Source organism: Pleurodeles waltl, chromosome 12 (assembly GCF_031143425.1).
Source record: "Pleurodeles waltl isolate 20211129_DDA chromosome 12, aPleWal1.hap1.20221129, whole genome shotgun sequence".
In the NCBI taxonomy this organism is placed as follows: Eukaryota; Metazoa; Chordata; class Amphibia; order Caudata; family Salamandridae; genus Pleurodeles; species Pleurodeles waltl.
This window is the reverse complement of record NC_090451.1, coordinates 180,990,392-181,007,354: the sequence shown is the minus strand read 5'-3', so window position 1 is coordinate 181,007,354 and position 16,963 is coordinate 180,990,392. Positions and strand designations below refer to the sequence as shown.

General features: G+C 40.1%; 1 protein-coding gene across 1 annotated transcript; it reads right to left on the bottom strand.

Annotated features, from left to right (window-relative positions):
- Positions 1 to 1,501: 1,501 nt before the first annotated feature.
- On the bottom strand, positions 1,502 to 16,531 carry LOC138268148 (chymotrypsinogen 2-like). Its single transcript, XM_069217568.1, has 7 exons — positions 16,426 to 16,531; positions 10,048 to 10,151; positions 9,438 to 9,517; positions 8,358 to 8,436; positions 7,608 to 7,788; positions 3,388 to 3,521; positions 1,502 to 1,722 (listed from the first exon to the last, which is right to left on the bottom strand). The coding sequence occupies exons 1-7, from the start codon at positions 16,475 to 16,477 to the stop codon at positions 1,561 to 1,563; spliced, it is 792 nt and encodes a 263-aa protein (XP_069073669.1). The 5' UTR covers positions 16,478 to 16,531; the 3' UTR covers positions 1,502 to 1,560.
- Positions 16,532 to 16,963: the final 432 nt, after the last annotated feature.

Here is a 16,963-nt window from a genome sequence, read left to right as displayed (position 1 = left end):
TTTTGTAATAAGTGTTTGTGCACCAACATTTTCATGGCACTAGGGAAGCCAAAAAACGAAGAGAATCTAATTTTTTTAAAGATTAAACAGGTGGATCTTCAGCTTTTTTCCTGAATGACAGATGGAAGACATGGTTTTAATATCAAGTGTACAAGAGTTCCATGTAAAGGAAGAAAGATAAAAAAAGTCCAAGATACTGTTAGGTTCATAACTGAGTCATTGCTCTCTCAGTAATGTCTGCTAATGGTTTTGACTCACGATTGTCTTCGTCCCGGCTATCATTGTTAATAGTGTTACCCAAGGTGGATAAATAGCTTTAGTGTTGAAGCCGAAGCAGTGTTAGCGCCCCAGAGAAATACACCATTCCTAGCCTCCTGAAAACACCTGGAAAGTGTCCCAAACGTAGGCATCCCGAGATGACAGAAGCTCACCCAAGCTCACCCAATTTGAGATGGTGACTGTTGTAAGGGACTTCTTTTTGACCTTCAGTGGTTCTGTTAGCATTAAGCCATGCTGATCACGTATTCCTTCTATATTAACATAAGTGAATTGCTTTTGCTCTGTAATCAATAGTCTGGTGGGCTTTATAATACATGCACTTTTTCTTGAATTTCTTCGTGCAGCTGGTCTCTACTTAGCTGCAGACTGCCCTAAGCTCCCAATGTGTTTATTTAAGAAAATATGCTATAAAAATTACTTCAATGCCTTTCTTATGTCTCCCTTACCTAATCACTTAGGGTCTAATTACGAGTACGGCAGTTCTAGACCGCCATACTCATGATGGTGGTCCAACCCCCATAATCTTGGTGGTCCGACCGCCAGATTATGACCCTGGCAGTCGGACCGGTGGGAGATCGCCGCCGTGTTGATCACAACTTGCCTTTCACCCAGCCTTTTAATGGAGGGTCACTGCCATGAAAAGGCTGGCGGAAAGGCAGGAACGGGGCCATGACTATGTTGTGGGCAGTGCAGGGTCCCCCTGTCAGCAAACTCAGAATGTGCACAGACCGCTACAGTCATACTGAGACCCTTAATCTTCAAGTTACGTTTCCCAAATTAATGTATAAATTAGACCATTGAGTGTCAAAGATGTTGTGCTTTATGATTTTATATTTGTATAGTGACTGGGTCAGACAAGCACCTCGATGGAGACGGACCATTGCAGTCAGCCATGCGTTAAAACTCAAGCCGATGAAATATACTCAAAAAGATTGGGAAAGTCAGAGATTGGATAATCTGAAAAGTGTTTTCAGTTGTTGCAATACGTTTAGAAATCATATGATGTAAAGTGACAAAGTATGCTTTTGCTGTCATAACTCTCCTTGAATACATTTGTGTTGATGCTGTTCATAGACCACACATATTCTGCAGGTGCATCTCTTGATCCACCACTTTCCCCTGGGACTATTTTTTGTTCTTATGGTAATACATGCCAGAGAGCACCCTTCCTAATCATTAAGCAATAATGAGCTCTTACAAAAAAGACTACAAAGAGAATCAGTAAGTTTTGAGACATTTATTGACAGTTTTGATTGAGAACATTTTCTATGCCAGAATTGTTTAGTTGGAGGCAATGATCTGGTCAGCCCAGGCACGCAGCTCGGTCACACGGGCGTACACCGCTGGGATACTGGTGGAGCATGTGCTGCTGCCCCAGGAGACGATGCCAACCAGGCTGTAAGCACCATTCCTCTTGCAGACAAGAGGACCACCGGAGTCACCCTGCAAATAGAAGGCATTGCAATTCTTAAAACAGCATGTTAATGTTAACACAGCTTATACAGTTATTTTCTTTGTTCACTCTGATGATATTCCCTAGCTTGACTCTTTTGCTTTTCCATCGCTGTAGGCTAGTTTAGTGACACGTTTTGATCCTAGGCCAATTGTTACAGCATATCTCTTGCATGACAACAGGATGCAGTTTTCTGTAGAAGATTTCAGTTCTAGTCTCTCTGTACTGATAAAGGGAGGAGGATGCTAAAGCATTGGCTTTTTGATAGGGTTCCTCAACACATGACCAGGTATGACTGACTGACTTGAGCGCCATCATCAGATGATCTTTTCCGTGTTAAAGAGAAATACACACTGTTGCTTCAAAAAGCGTCAAAACAGCTTATTTGTAAAAAGTACTGAGCAGCACCATATAAAGATTGTCTGTAGCAACACAGTTTTCATTTACAGCTTTGTTACACAATTTGGGTTGTCACGCTCCTCTGTTAATTGATTTTATTCATATAATCTGTGGCGTGAGTAATTGAAAGATACAGCATTAGATACATAGCCTCTCTGAACTGAATAAGAGATAGGTACCAAAATATTAATAAAGTCTACCACACGTGACATCATGATTACTGGCTATGGTCTGTATCACTCCAGGACCCAGGGAAGAGTGCAGAGGACAGGCCACTCTTCTGTGTTAGTTATGCCAAGATTCCCACCTCTTGCCACCTTCTCCACTCTCTGCCTCATAGAGTTTGGGAGGTGTCCATTATGGATTTAGAGGTAAGGAAGTGTTTCCGTGTTAGGGTTTCTGTAGGATAAGGTCATTGTGTTTATTTATTACTATTTGAATTTCATCAGCCAGTATGTTTCCAGATACCAAAGTGATTCCTTAAAATAGAGGTAACTTTTAAAGATAAATCCCACCACATCTACAAACCTTGCATCCCACTAATAAAGATTTTGCTATAACTTACTCTTGAATTTCAGGCATCACAAGGTGTTTTACAAGAGTAGGAGATACCTATTCATACGATTATCTTTGTAAATGGATGCACCAAACTATAAAGTTAGTAAGGAGCAGTGTTGTAGCATTATATAAATCAAAGAATATTCCCCAGGCTGCATGGCAAAGTCACTATATTGCTACTAGCACAGTTAAATTTTGTATTATTGCCGGTTTATCAAGTTGATTAATCCAATCCTCTTTGAAGAACCTTTTTATTACTAGATATGGCATTTTCAACCCATAGATTTGTTTAACAGTAAAGTGTCTTTCTAAAACACCAACCTAAATTCCACCTCCAATTCTTTATTTCATCTTCCCTACCTTCCTGAACTTTATCACATGACTACAGAGCTTAACATTTCTAGAGAATCCCAAGTCCAGAAACTTTAGCTTTTCAACTCTACTATTGTTTAATGTATTGTGTAGAATTGGTTTAGTAGAAGGAATACAGGATGAGTATTTGCAATATAGAAAGGAAATTCATCACACACATCTAATACATAACTTTTCTGAGATGCAAAATCATACACATCTAATACATAACTTTTCTGAGATGCAATCACCCGATTCTCCTTTCCAGTTTTCTAGGGACTGTTGCTACTATTCCTCAATGTAGCATCTGTGAATCACACTTAAAACTGTGAGGTTGAGATACATACCATGCAGGATGTGGCACCAGCTCCTCCAGCGCAGATCATGAGGTCAGAGATGTTGCTGCCCCAGTGTTTCTTACAATCAGCATTGGTCAACAGAGGCAGAGCAGTCTGCTGCAGTTTGTTGGGGGTGTTGAGTGCTAGTTGAAATAAAGCAGAAAGAGCATATGAATACATTTCAAATAGAAGTCATTTATAAGTCTGTATTGTTAAATATTGTCATTGCACGCCATCAATTACTAAATACCCTATGAAGTTGTATCATAGTGTTTGTAGACTTTTTGTATCTTTTTTCATCGCCAAAACAAGTGTTTCTGTTGATATTCTCAATTGTAAGAAACTTCCTCCTCTTCTTTCTATTATGAAAAGGGTTGCACATTTTTACTCAGTTGGGAGGTTCTAACTATCCTGTCAGGCCTTCTTTAAACCAGCCGTTAACCATCTCTAAGTTTTAAGATATTTTTCTCTGAGTCCTCCATAAGGTTTCTCGAGACTAACTGTGTGTCTCTAGTAGAATAATTCTCGAACAGTAGGTAACTATTGAGGATAAAATGTACATTCTCACATGTGAGAAAAAAGTAACCATTTTGCACTATATTCACAACTTCAGACAACATCTCAAAAAATATGTCACAATGGCGTATGATCACCATGCAATAGCACAGCAAAAACAAACCTGATTAATCAGAATGCCTTTGACTTTTCCTACATGGATAAATAGGATACCTAACTATTGGTTCCAGTTCAGCATTTCAATATTCAGAAAAAAAAGTAGTTCCCTAAAAGTGAGCCGCGGATGGACACAAGCATAGAGGATATGCTCCATAAGAGGGCCAAACACCAGATGGACAAGGCAAGACATCAAATAAGAACTAAGCAGATGAGATTGAAGATAAACTCAAAGCTTGGTAAGCAGAAAAGTATGTCTTTTTCAATCAGTCAGCATCACCTTTCTGGTAGGTTCAACCTAAAAAGGGGGAATGATGCTTCTTGTGATAGCTTTCTCATATACCACCCTCAGAGGAAGGGGTTTGTAATAGCATGTAAAAAAAATGTCATGTTCTGGGTGCTCAAAAAATCTCATCCATACCTATGTGTCACTCTGTTCTCCTTTAGATTTACTGTGGAAACCTGGACTGGCTTTAAATATGCAAATGTGAATCACCTACCTGTGTGTGTTTGGAAATCATGCCAAACTATACCCATTTCGGGAACATGGGAGAAGGACAGATTTGTTCATGGTATTTCCCTCTTAAGACAAACATTTCCTGCCTTGAATTCGTTTTTTCTAACATTGTACAATTTATCTGCTGTTCTTTCAAAGAGTTTGTATGAGAATTGCATTGCTTATCATGCGGATTGCTTTTAATTGCTAAGAGAAACTGGCTCAACTGCATCAGACGTTTATAGGTGTACTGGCCTTGTGCCCTAAGAATCACTTAAGGACATTATACTATCCAGGCCTCCTGAGGATGTCGGTCTCTGTAATTATGACGAAGTTTTAAAATGAAGAAAATCAGCCTGATGAAATTAGTCTGACAAAACTTCACCTTGGAGCAATATGAAAATGACGAAATACATTTTCTACGATTGGATGACATCATAGGGATGGTGGCCTGCTGTGGTTAACAGACCACCAAGTCTGTGATCGTATTTCAATAAAGTAATTTTTTTAATGGAGCATGTTTTTCTGCATTTAAGAAAAAATACTGTTTAAAATAGTTTAAGAGTTGACAGTTGTTACCCAAACAAACTTTCAATTTTCCTTCCTCTCTGCTAATGGCTTACCACCCCGGCTTGGAAGCTGGTAACTTTTCAATGTTTTGAGACCAGATTTCAGTTGTGAATCATTATTACATTGCATTACGAATCACTATTTAGAAGGGATGCCCTAAACACGCCTCTTCCAAATGGCGATTAGTAATTAATTTCTAAACCCATGTACCGAATCGGTAACCTATTAGCAAATCACTACATGGGTTTAATACATATCAATAAGCCTTTTAGCTGTCACAGAACTTGTGATTTAGAGAATGGCTTCGTTTATCTGACCCTAAGTAACAACATATAATACGTGACTAGATGACTTTCACAAAATTAGTTTAATTAGGTATTTGGCACTGATGAAACTGAACGGAGTGAACACTAATCCTACAATAAGAGTAAAATAATAAATACAACTTTAAAACCTTAACAATCATATAAAATGCAAGTAGAGAAGCAAGGGAGAGAATAGGTATCACAACTGTAACCCCATTTAAATGACACTTTACTCATCATTTACTATGTGACAAAATGCATGGCCCGCACTTATTTTGTTATTTATGTGGAACATTGGTGCACAAATGTGACTGCTGCCAAGAAATAGGAGACTCAGAAAGTTTCTTATTGAATCTTCCTGGCTGCTCTCTGAAGATAGTAGAGGCCCTTCTACATGGCAGTCTTCTAAACACCAACGGCCTGATTTAAAGATTGGCAGATGGCCCATTTCGCCAAAGGATGGAAGTGCCGCCTGCCAAATTTAGAAATGTCCAAAGGCCCAACAAACATTTTTGGCATTGGCAGGAACCGTGATAACAGTGGTTCCTGTCAGAGCATTGAGTTATCATTTTTTTTTTATTAAAACGTTTTTGGGAAAATTAAAAAGAACAAATCTCCCCTGCCATGGAAGTTTCCTCCCCTAGAGATGGGGCAATGAGTACATTTCAAGGTTCCTTACCCCTAGGCTTTTCCTTGCGAGGGGGGGCATTGAAAATATACTCTATGTCCACCCACCTAAATTAGATGAGCTGACATTTAGCCAAACCTCCAACAGCTTTTACTCCGTCGGACCGTCGGAGGTCTTTGACCAATGCAGAGATGGTGTAGTCTCAACCCTTGTCAAACCTATGGTCACCCAATCTAAAATGGGTGGGTGGACCATAATGTTGGTGGGGAAGGAACTCCATCACCGTTGCAACAGAAATTCTCTCTGATAACATGTAAATCAGGCCCAGGGTTCATATCCTGTGCCCCAATCTTCAGAGGTGCTTTTATTGACAAATACTTCTGGTTTGTTAACAGGATGTTTCCTGTACTACTTCAACTGTTTAACTACCCTCAGGCTTTGAATCCTGCTGTACAGATTGAGATCTGCAAATGGGACTTAAGGGCAATGTAATAAGATGGATCATACATGTGAAAGAGTCAATCAAGGGGTAAAGTACAAATCATGTAGACAAAGACAGAAACACGCACACACATTTTAACATGTGCTTTAGTATGTAGAAAAACAATGAGTGGAATTCATGAACAGAGCTATTGATGGCAACCAGTTTTATGGTATTATGAGCATTCATGTGGTGTTGATGAAATTCATAAACTAGATTATCAAGATAATGTGTAAGCAGAATTCTAGGTTGTAATCATGGACTAAAATATGGAGGAATTAAACAGCAGATTTCTTAGTGAATGATGAGCTGGTTTGTGATTCATTATTTACCATTCAAAGGGATATTGTTTCCTTCTTTGAGACTGGAAGGGTGGAAAGTAGGGGCTGAGGCAACTTTGCTGCATAATGTGTCAAGCTATACTTTGTAGTTCACTTATGAATATATTTTACAATATCTGTCTTAGGCAGACATCAGTCAACCCCAGGGAACATTTTCCATTCCCATCGAACTCTATAACGCAAAACTGTGCCAGTTTTTAGTGTGAGGGTAATGGCACCATGGTGTAAAGCTACATAACATTGTCTGTCAATGTTCTCTATTCTCCTTTGAGATTCACTAATCCCAGGTTTATAGCTTAATGTAGCTTACATACTGATTATGTCTTTGTCCTTCATTTGAAATGACTTCAAATATCATACCATAAAATAACACCACAATTGTGTTGCATCAAAATTGTGGTGTAAGAGTTGAAGATATCAAATGAGCGGATACTGTACTACCAAATCCTGTTTTGACAGTCATTGAGTAAGCATGCAGACCCAACTAAAATTAAAGCATAATTTGAGGTTACAACTTGGAGTGTGTTCTAAAGCTTGATTTTAAGGCAATGAAAAGGTTATTATCAGAATCCAGATTTGAAGGAAACCATGGACAAGCTTACTCATGGCAAATGTATGCTTTCTTTCAACAGTACTTTAAAGGCAAGGAAGACACTTTGTTGGGCAAGCACAAATTAAATTGAACCAATTGATTTTTCTCTAGTCTAGAAAATTGTAAATAAAACAAAAGACTCACCGTTGTATCGGGTCTTGCCCCATCCGCTAGTGACACAAGTCTCCCCACCTGGATAGTTGTCCCCAACATTTGCCAAGCAGACAGGCTGAATAGTTGCAGTGAAGGAAACTGGTGTGGCAAGCTTGATCAGACTGATATCATTGTTGATGGTGGAGGGGTTCCATTGTGGATGGGTGAAGACCTGAATAGAAAATAGAACGATGATCCCCAAAAAACAAATAAGAGGATGCAGTGATAATCTTAGAATTAAAGTGTTTCTAGTGTATTAAAAAATACACAAAAAGTGTTGCTCTTCTGCATACATATTAGAAATATTGGGAAGCAAAAGCCATAATAAAATCTAATACCTCTTAATTAACATATCTAAGCCCTGCATATCTGCAGCTGGGTTAAAGTGATTCATATGGAATTAGGCATAGCAGGATTGAGTCATGAAATGAAAAGGATACTTTTAAAATGCAATTGTAATCTTAGTTCTGCGCAGTCCAAAACAGGAGCAAGAAATATTTTCTCATTGTAGTCATACACATTATTTAGAAGGTTACAGAGAATCCCTGAAACAGTCTTACATTCAAACAAGAAATTGATGTTAATGAGTGAATGTGCTTTAAATGTCGATTAAACCTAACAGCATTACACTGACAGGCGTGTACAGTCTAAGTCCCATCTCTGAGCTCTGGTCCCTCTTCCCAACAATAGCAAAATGATATTTGAAATTGCTGCGACCATGAGTGGGACCATGCGTCTCACCTGTCCAACAGCTATGGACTTGATGGCTTCGGCACTTGAGCCTCTGTCGTGTTCTCCAAGGACCACCTTGTGATACTTTCTAATCAGGAAGCAAGAAACAACTAATGTAAAACACCCATCCTTGGTCAGTTCAGTGCCATAAACTTTTATTGTACAGACAACACCCTACTTCGATCTCAGTCTGTAAGAAGGGCAAGGAAACATTGAAGAACAGGATAAGAGTGCGTGAGTGAGATGGTAAAAGATGTAGGTACACATTGAGAAATCAGCCCCGAGGAAGAGAGGACATCAGGAGAAAATCAGCTTGTAACTATTACACAGAAATGAAGAAACAGAGAGGCAGGCATTGGCTGACGAAGGATATGTTGTACTGGTGGAGAACGTTTGGCAAACAAGTTGTGTGATTGGCAGCCTCAAAGAATTGCTGAAGTGGCACAGAACTTTGTGGACTGGGTGATCGGGCTTTGAAAAACAAAACTGGAAAAGCGCCACAAACAGAAGCAGGAGTACTATTTTTCATCGATAGAGGATCAGCGAATGACAACTGACAGCACTTACCAACATAGAAAGCAGATAATGAGAACCAAGGGTAATTAAATGTTACTTTTACACACAGTGTCATCTCTGTTAATTGAATTGCCTTCCGATAAGTGTTGTTAACTAATCTTGCACTAGAACACATGAAAACGTGTCTGCCTCTGTGCATAGTTGACTGTCTCCGAAATGTGGGCAAAATATACTTACATTTGCCTAAACAGGTTGTGAAAAACCGGACTATCAAGACAAATCTGAGGTGCCTGGTCTTCCTATTTGTGGAACAAATTATGGTGGCAGGAACCATTTGTGCACGAGACAGGATACATGACAGAAAGTGGTAGTGCCGCATAGACAAAGATTCCAAATGTGTCCACATGTGCTTTCTGAGTCGGTGCGACACACAAGTACAGTTTTCTAGAAGTCTCTAAAAGTACCAAGAAAGTCTATGGAGCAGGAGTCGTCTTGTCAAGGAATAAAAATTCCAGTGTTCTAGCTCTGGTCAAAGACGATAAATTTAAGTTAGTGAAGGCAATTGCTACTCACGTCACAGAGCAGTGGGCGGCAGTAACGACCCACTGTTCGCTGATGAGGGAACCACCACAGAAGTGAAATCCACTGGATTGCTACAACGGAAAAACACAACACTTTTTATCAGGTTGGCACGTCAACTCTCTGACATCACAAGAAAGCCACCAATGGCTCAGCAAATCGAGTAAATCACCATTTTAGACAATCATTCAGATGCTGGTGAACAGTGACTAGGACTTTTTAACCTTTCGTGGACAGGGAGCTCTCTGTCGCTATAAATGCTGTCATGCCTTAATCAATGAAGTAACAGCAGCATCCAATGAGATGAAGACACTCAACAGAGCCTGAAGGTATTAAATGACCACTTCCAGTGACAGCAGCTCGCTAAAGAATTGAAAACTGTCACAGACTTTTACCAGTAGTGCTCAGAAATCTCTGAAGTAACCACAAGGACACATGCTACAATTTAAAAAAACTTCAGAATGAATACAAAATAAATAGCAAACAAGAATCCACCAGGTTTTGGCACGGAGGCCAAAACAAATTCTTGACATGCTAAAAGTAATGAAACTATAACAATGGTTTGTCCTTTTATTTCTTTCATCCATAGCAATTAAGCACTTACCTGGAGTGACACCTGCCAGGGCCAGGATCCTGGCCTCGCCTCTTCACCGTTCACAATTCTGGCAAAGCCACTGATGACGGGATCAATGGCAGGGACACCGCAACCTAGGAAGGAAGCCAAAGGAAGGTTCATCTGAGGAAACACACAAAACTAAGTACCAGAGGGTCAGCAGATGTTAAGGGTGATATAATGCATGGGCTGTTTGTATGTCAGGCCTGGATTCACCTTACTGGGAAGAAAATGCCTACTGGCTGTGTCATTAAAGTTGTGATGTTTATAAGGTTGGTCCACAAGCTTCAGAGCCAAGGCAGCTTTTTAAGAATGGGCAAAGTACATACATTTTGATGCAATAGGAATTATACATGAAGGTATTTTTTGCCATAAATGCACGCTAGTGGCAGACATTACCCCTATTAATGCATGCTAGGAATTTACAAAAGAATTCCTGAGAGATGTAAATGATTTTACTCCTGTGGATTGGTCTGCTAAAAGTGCAGAGAATTTTACACAGCTGAAAATGTCACCCTAGGGTTGGGAAGATGGAGTTATAAGGCGTAGCTGGCCTTGTAGGTTTGGGGAAGGGCACACACGTATGTTTGTGGGCATTATCAAACTCTGATCTCACCCTTTCCTGTCCGGGAAATATTTGGAAATTTACTCCAGGAACTCCTCTTCCAGTTTGGGAAAAGAAACGGATCATCACTATATTTGATGGGGGTGTAGAGAAGGCATTTATTCTCAGAGAAAAATGTTTTTCATGTGGATAAAAAGGAAAATGTGTGCTTCGCTTTGTTTAGGGGCCTCCATTGCGTCTGTACGGAATTCTCTCATTGTAGTGGAAGTCGACTTCCTGTGTGTTGCTCGTTTTTGTGCAATGCTTTGAAAAAAAGCAAGAGGGCCCCTTTCACACAAAAATGTAGGCAATATGCATGTGCTAGTGCAGATTAACTTCTTTTTGGATTTCACAATTTTTTATTGGAATCCACATGGAAAGCTTCACCTGACATAGGTTTAGCCAGGTGCGGCCTTCTACAGAGTAATGGGAGCAGAGATATCAGCACATCATGACATATTCTATAAACGTTGGTGAAAAGAAGATAAAACATAAAAGTGGATTCAGGCAGAGATCTAAATACCTGCTTTTACTTTTATGTTTTGTCCAATCAAAGTAGGAATATTGTATGTAGATAGAGGTCATTGTGAAAACGTGGCATGGCTGCTGGTCCTCATTAACGTTCAAGTTTCCTTCTTTTGCTCCCTGATAAAATCTAATCCCGTGTCTGGAATGATGTGAATGGCTGGTGTGTTGAGTTCTGGTTTTATAATCACATAAGACACATATTTCTTAGCAGCTTTTTATGTTTGAATTGATTGCTTGCAGATTTCGATGTTTTTCACAATCACTATAATTGTCGTAGGTATAAAGAGAGTCCATGTAAACTTTTCAACTTCTCATCTGATTATCTGTATCCACACAATGTGCAAGTGGTACGGCGGAGCAATACATCACTATGGAAATCCAAAATATCAACTTAGTGGGTCCGTGGCCGATTTTTATAGAATGGTGTATGAGAGTAACCAATTACTGATCTCCAGTAGGATGATGGTAACAAGCCGTAGGTCATGATGAAGTTCTGAGTTCTTGCTAAAAGAGAGTGGCGGTGCCAGGGAGGGGTGCGGGCAAGCTCGAGGAGGCCCCTTCAGCAGAGGAGCCTAGCTTGAGAGCTCCTTAGTGAGTTCGTGGAGGGACCCCTCCATGTATTTCGCAGGTGGGAGGTGACCCTCAAGTTTCGTTACGCCACTGCTAAAAGTAGAGACACTTCTATTTTTTTTTTGAAGGCGTGAAAAACAAATGTATGACTGAAAAAAGTATTATTTAGACCCAGGAGAGTCTGAAGCACTAGATCAGTTTGAAGAAGGCTGGAGCGCCAAACGATGAGAACTAGATTTCCAAAGCAATAGTAAAACATACTCTCGATGGCCGATTCACAAGGCTTTTATTTTGGGGTACGTTAGGACTCTGGCAGGATAGTTCATAGCTCTTGCTTAAGTTGTTTATGAAGGATTCACAAAGTGGGGAAAACGTGTAAATGTAAAAGATATATCAATTAAGTGTTTGAACTGCTCACTCCTGCATCTACCGTGCAGATGTAGTTTTCAACTTATTATATTCAAAAGGGCATTCAAGTGTGCATGGTAGAAGGGAGGATGGTGAGGTTTGAAGCACGTGTGAAATCCTTCGTCTGACCTTTGCATTCATTTACAAATATTTTTCAAAACATTTCTTACTTTTCAGCATACCTATTGTATGTTACACTACACTGATGCAGGTGTAGGTGCTGCTGAAGATGGGTTGAAGTGCAACAAAAAACATTTTTTTAGAAATATAAGTAGGAAAGAGAACCTTTAAAGAACAAAATGCTTTCAACGAGGAGAAAAAATTGTTAAATTCTTCAACTTTTTAACCCTAAGAATGTGAAATGTACACGAAATGTACAGTGAATAAGATAGCTTTTTCTATGAGTTTCCTGAGCTTACAAAATAGCCTGGTTCTTACGATCTCACCTGAAATAAGTGACACATTTTCCTCTCAGGAGAAGATGTCAGGACAACAGTTCAAGCGCCACTCCTCACCCACTTAGAGGCAACATCCTGTTCATTGACATTCTGGGACCACCCTCACTCAACCGTAAAGGCATTTTTCTCGCAGCAACAAAGCTCATGCAGGAGTTAAAGAAATACAGTAAGGATCTACAATCAGGCCCTCATTACGAGTTTGGTGGTTTTTGGCCAAGACCACCATGCAGGAACCCACCACCAGACTGCCAGTGGTGGCAGAACACTGACCGCCGTATTACAAGTCACTAAGTGGAAACCGCTGTAATTCAGCCCAAAATTCAACACGGCCAGGCTGACTGAGGGCAAGAGAGAGGCAGTCCCAACACCATTGCTGAAGGAGGACTGGGGCCCATGATGATAATCGCCGGCAGTGACGGTCAGGTACGCGGCAGCCGTCACCACCGACATCTGCCCCTTACCAGACGACCACCTTGACGTGGGCTGCTGTGTGGCCAAGACAGGTAGGTGGGATGACGTGAGGAGGGGGTGGGTGTTTGCCAAACGTTCATGTGTCTGGTGTGTGCATGTATGTGTACTTGTATGGGTGTGTGGGGTTAGGGTGGTGTATGGGTGTGACAGGAATACATATTCCTGTCGCTGGGTGTGTTGCCTCCAGGGTTTTTGTGGCAGGGAGACCACCATGAAAGCCCTGATGGTTTACACCCTCATAATATGGCCAGCGCTGTGAGACATGCCACTGGGCCGGAGGAGGCCACTGCGCCCGCAGCAGTCCACCTGCACTGGCGGGACTGGCGGCAGTGTGGCTGTTTCACGTCAGCCACACCGCCATGCTCATAATATGGCGGTCTTCACACCGGGACCGCGGCTGTGAGACCGCGGCCGTCATAATGAGGGCCTCAGTCTCATTGCAGCCTAGTTCATCTTCTATGTCAATCACATCAGTTACAGTGTCTTCTAAATCAAGAGCCCTATCTGCCTAGCTAACAAACAACAATATTTGGAGGTCAACAGACGCTGACACCCAAGCGTGCAGCTTCAGCGGAGTTGTTTGAAGTACTACACCCCCATAATAAATGTATTTCTGATAAATAGTTTATACAGGTGCTTTTAGTCGGCTATGGAGCGGTGTCTGTCTGATTTCACCAGGAATTCTTACATACACACAAAGACAAAAACGCACACGCACACACCCTCCTCTGTTTTGAAAGTCCTTGAAAATGTTGGTTATTTTATAAAATGTTGTCTTTTCTCTTACTTAAAGCTACTACCAATCCCCATTCCTCTCCCTTTCCACTGCCCCTTAGGCCCCTCCCATGCACCCTGCTTGTTCTATGATGTAGTTCTACTTATATGCCAGCATTCATGTTGGAAAATCTGAAGCTCATCCCCTATATCCCACTGACCAAGCCATGCCCCTGGCAACATCAGCAAATTAGAGGAGGAAAGAGAAAAAAAGAAAACAACTTTCTCAGACTGCATCCTTAAGACATGCAATACAATCCCATCTGACATTGGCTGCACAACTCCTACAGTTCAGGAAGAAACTGACAACTTTAAGGGGTGCTTTCTCAGATAGACTGGCTTCTCACTTTAATCACTAGCTCTACATGCTCCCTCTGTCCCCTCCCCATGTTTCCCCACTGGACCTTTTTCCCTGTACAGCACTCTGTTGCTATCCAGTTAGGCTTGCACTTTCACTCTGGAAATACCAAACATACTTAAATACATGTGTAAGGTAAGCAAACCTAGATTTGAAGGTTTTAGGTAATGTTGAAATGGGTTTAAACTGAACCCATGTGTACTCATGACATATAAGTCGAATTAGGCCATTTGTTTTTGAACGCACTGTAAAATCACTTAATAATATTGAGAGTGAAGTGCAGACACTTTAAGTACAGGCATTTACGAGAGTGACCAAGTGGGCTCTTTTTGATATCTAAAAGTAAAGCATCACTATATATTCATTGTCACAATAATTATAACTATTTAGGTTTCAGTGATACCTGATTTTTGGTCTAGTTTAATGCTACATATTTATCAGTCTTGGAAGAATAAAAGTCAGAGTGGGATCAGTCCATTGCTTGTGCATCAACAAGCCCAAAGCCACCTGAGCTACCATTCTATTACAATAAAAATGTCAGCGGTAACAGGTCCTAGGTTACCTTACGTGAATGCCCTTCAATTGAACAAATACATCCTGCAGCGAATTCAATGAATGTGTGACAAAGCTGACAGACCTGTTATCAGTTTCCCTCCATTTATATTTTGCAAGAAACGTGATGACTTCTCTCACTGGTTCCTGTCAAGGGCAGAGTTTCTGTCATGGTTCAGTGCACTGTACAAAGGTGGTTGTAGGGTCTTACGTGCACCTTTATTCAGAATAATATGCAAAGTTACACTCTTGCATAATTTCTTCTGATACTCACAATTCCTACATACAAGCATGTCTTGGGAGAGACCAATCTCAGTCCTGGTGCAAATTTATGGGACTCTCTTCTTTTAAGTGTAAATTTATTTTGCAAATACCTATATTTTCCAAGACTCTGAAGGGGTATATTTTGTGGGAGATCATAATTCGCTGACTACCCTATTTTGTTGTCCCATTGTGATGAAACCTCTGAAGATACATGCACACCTTACAAAAGCCATATTAATATCATATAATGATATGCACAAGGAAATCATATGGATATGTCCTTGGTAAACTGGTGCGTTTTTTTAATTCCAAGCAAATACCAAGAAAAAATGAAGAACAAAAGAAAACGTGCACCATGTATATTAAGCAGGCGTATAATTGCTGTGAAACTATTAAATTGAAAAAAAATTCATCAGAATTACTTTTCTTAGAATGCTTTGTGTAATTACTAGGAGGCATGAGTGTAGAGTGTATTTTAGGTTTTAATACACATAATTGAAAAACATCAGTTTTTGACGCAAGAAGTGATTACTAATAGTTTTTGAAACACTGTAAATGAAGACAGAGTTAAAAGGCACACGGATAGCTTAAAAAATATTTTTAAAAACACAGATACAGAACGGAAATAAAGAAAGCATTGTGAAAGTAAAGCATTGACCCAGCATCCCTAACTCTAAAGGGCACTTTTTAGGTGAAAGTATAAATACGAAATCCTGTCACTTATGGCACAAAAAATCTAACCTTTGGCCCATTTTCTATGCCATGATAAAGTTAAACAAAATGTGAATAAGAACTGAGCAGACCAATGGATGAAGAGTGTTGGGTCAAAACTCTACTATGTATATATCTATGTGTGTATTACTAACTATATTTTTATTAAAGGCTAGCATGAAATCTGACAGTATATTAGCCAAGACCTCAAGAAGGAGATTGCTCACACTTCTACTTTCTTTTACAGAAAACTCATGCCTTTTACAGGAATTGATGTCTATGACAACTAATTTGTCCTTAATATGTGACACTGGTATTTAAGATAACCATGTGACATTAATACGAAAAATTGGTATCTATGACAGCCCGGTGCTCTAAACATGAATTGTTGGACTCAATGAAAGCCCAGTGCCCTTAATATGCATTATTGATATATATGACATCCATTTTATGTGCATACCTTTACCAAAAACTACTGATATGCTATCAACTCAGGCCTAGTTTATTTGGTAGGTTCAGTGAATGTCACTAGTCCTTTGTTGCAATTGATGTAGGACCATTTGCTTGCTCTTTAGAAGCATTTAATTGTAGGACCTCTATCTTTTATGATTTCTCTATTTGCCAAAGTCTGTTCTCCTGACCGGGAACTGATGTTAATATATTAAACTTACCAAGAGCGGTGCTGACGAGAGCAAGGGAGGACAGGAGCCACAGAAAAGCCATGGTTCTAAGTCAAATGGATTCTTGGTGAGGAAAAGCTCCAGGCTATGCCTCTTTTATACAAGCAGAGGTAGTATGAGGCTTTGGAATCCAAATCTCATATTGGGTACCATGGAAAAGCAAATAAAACGTGAGTAATAATAGTTTTGAATGCAACAGGTGTTGACCTATTCGAATTGCTCCAAGTTCTCCATCTGTTTGTTTGCTCAGTTTGGCTGGCAAGTTGGCCTTGTCCTGGAAGGCAGGAGAAGCCTTATCTCAAAGACTGGTAAATACGTCTACTATTCCGCAACTTTCCAGGTAATGAAAAGTGAAATAAAGGGTGAATTGGAAGAAAGCTTCAATGCACGTAGACAGCGAGCCACTGTTTAGGGACAGAGACTATTTTTTTATAATTTACCAAAAAGCCTGATTCTTCCTTTTGATTGTTTTGTTAAAATGCTTACACAGGCACTGAAATTTGAATATATGTTGTTTATGTAGAATCAG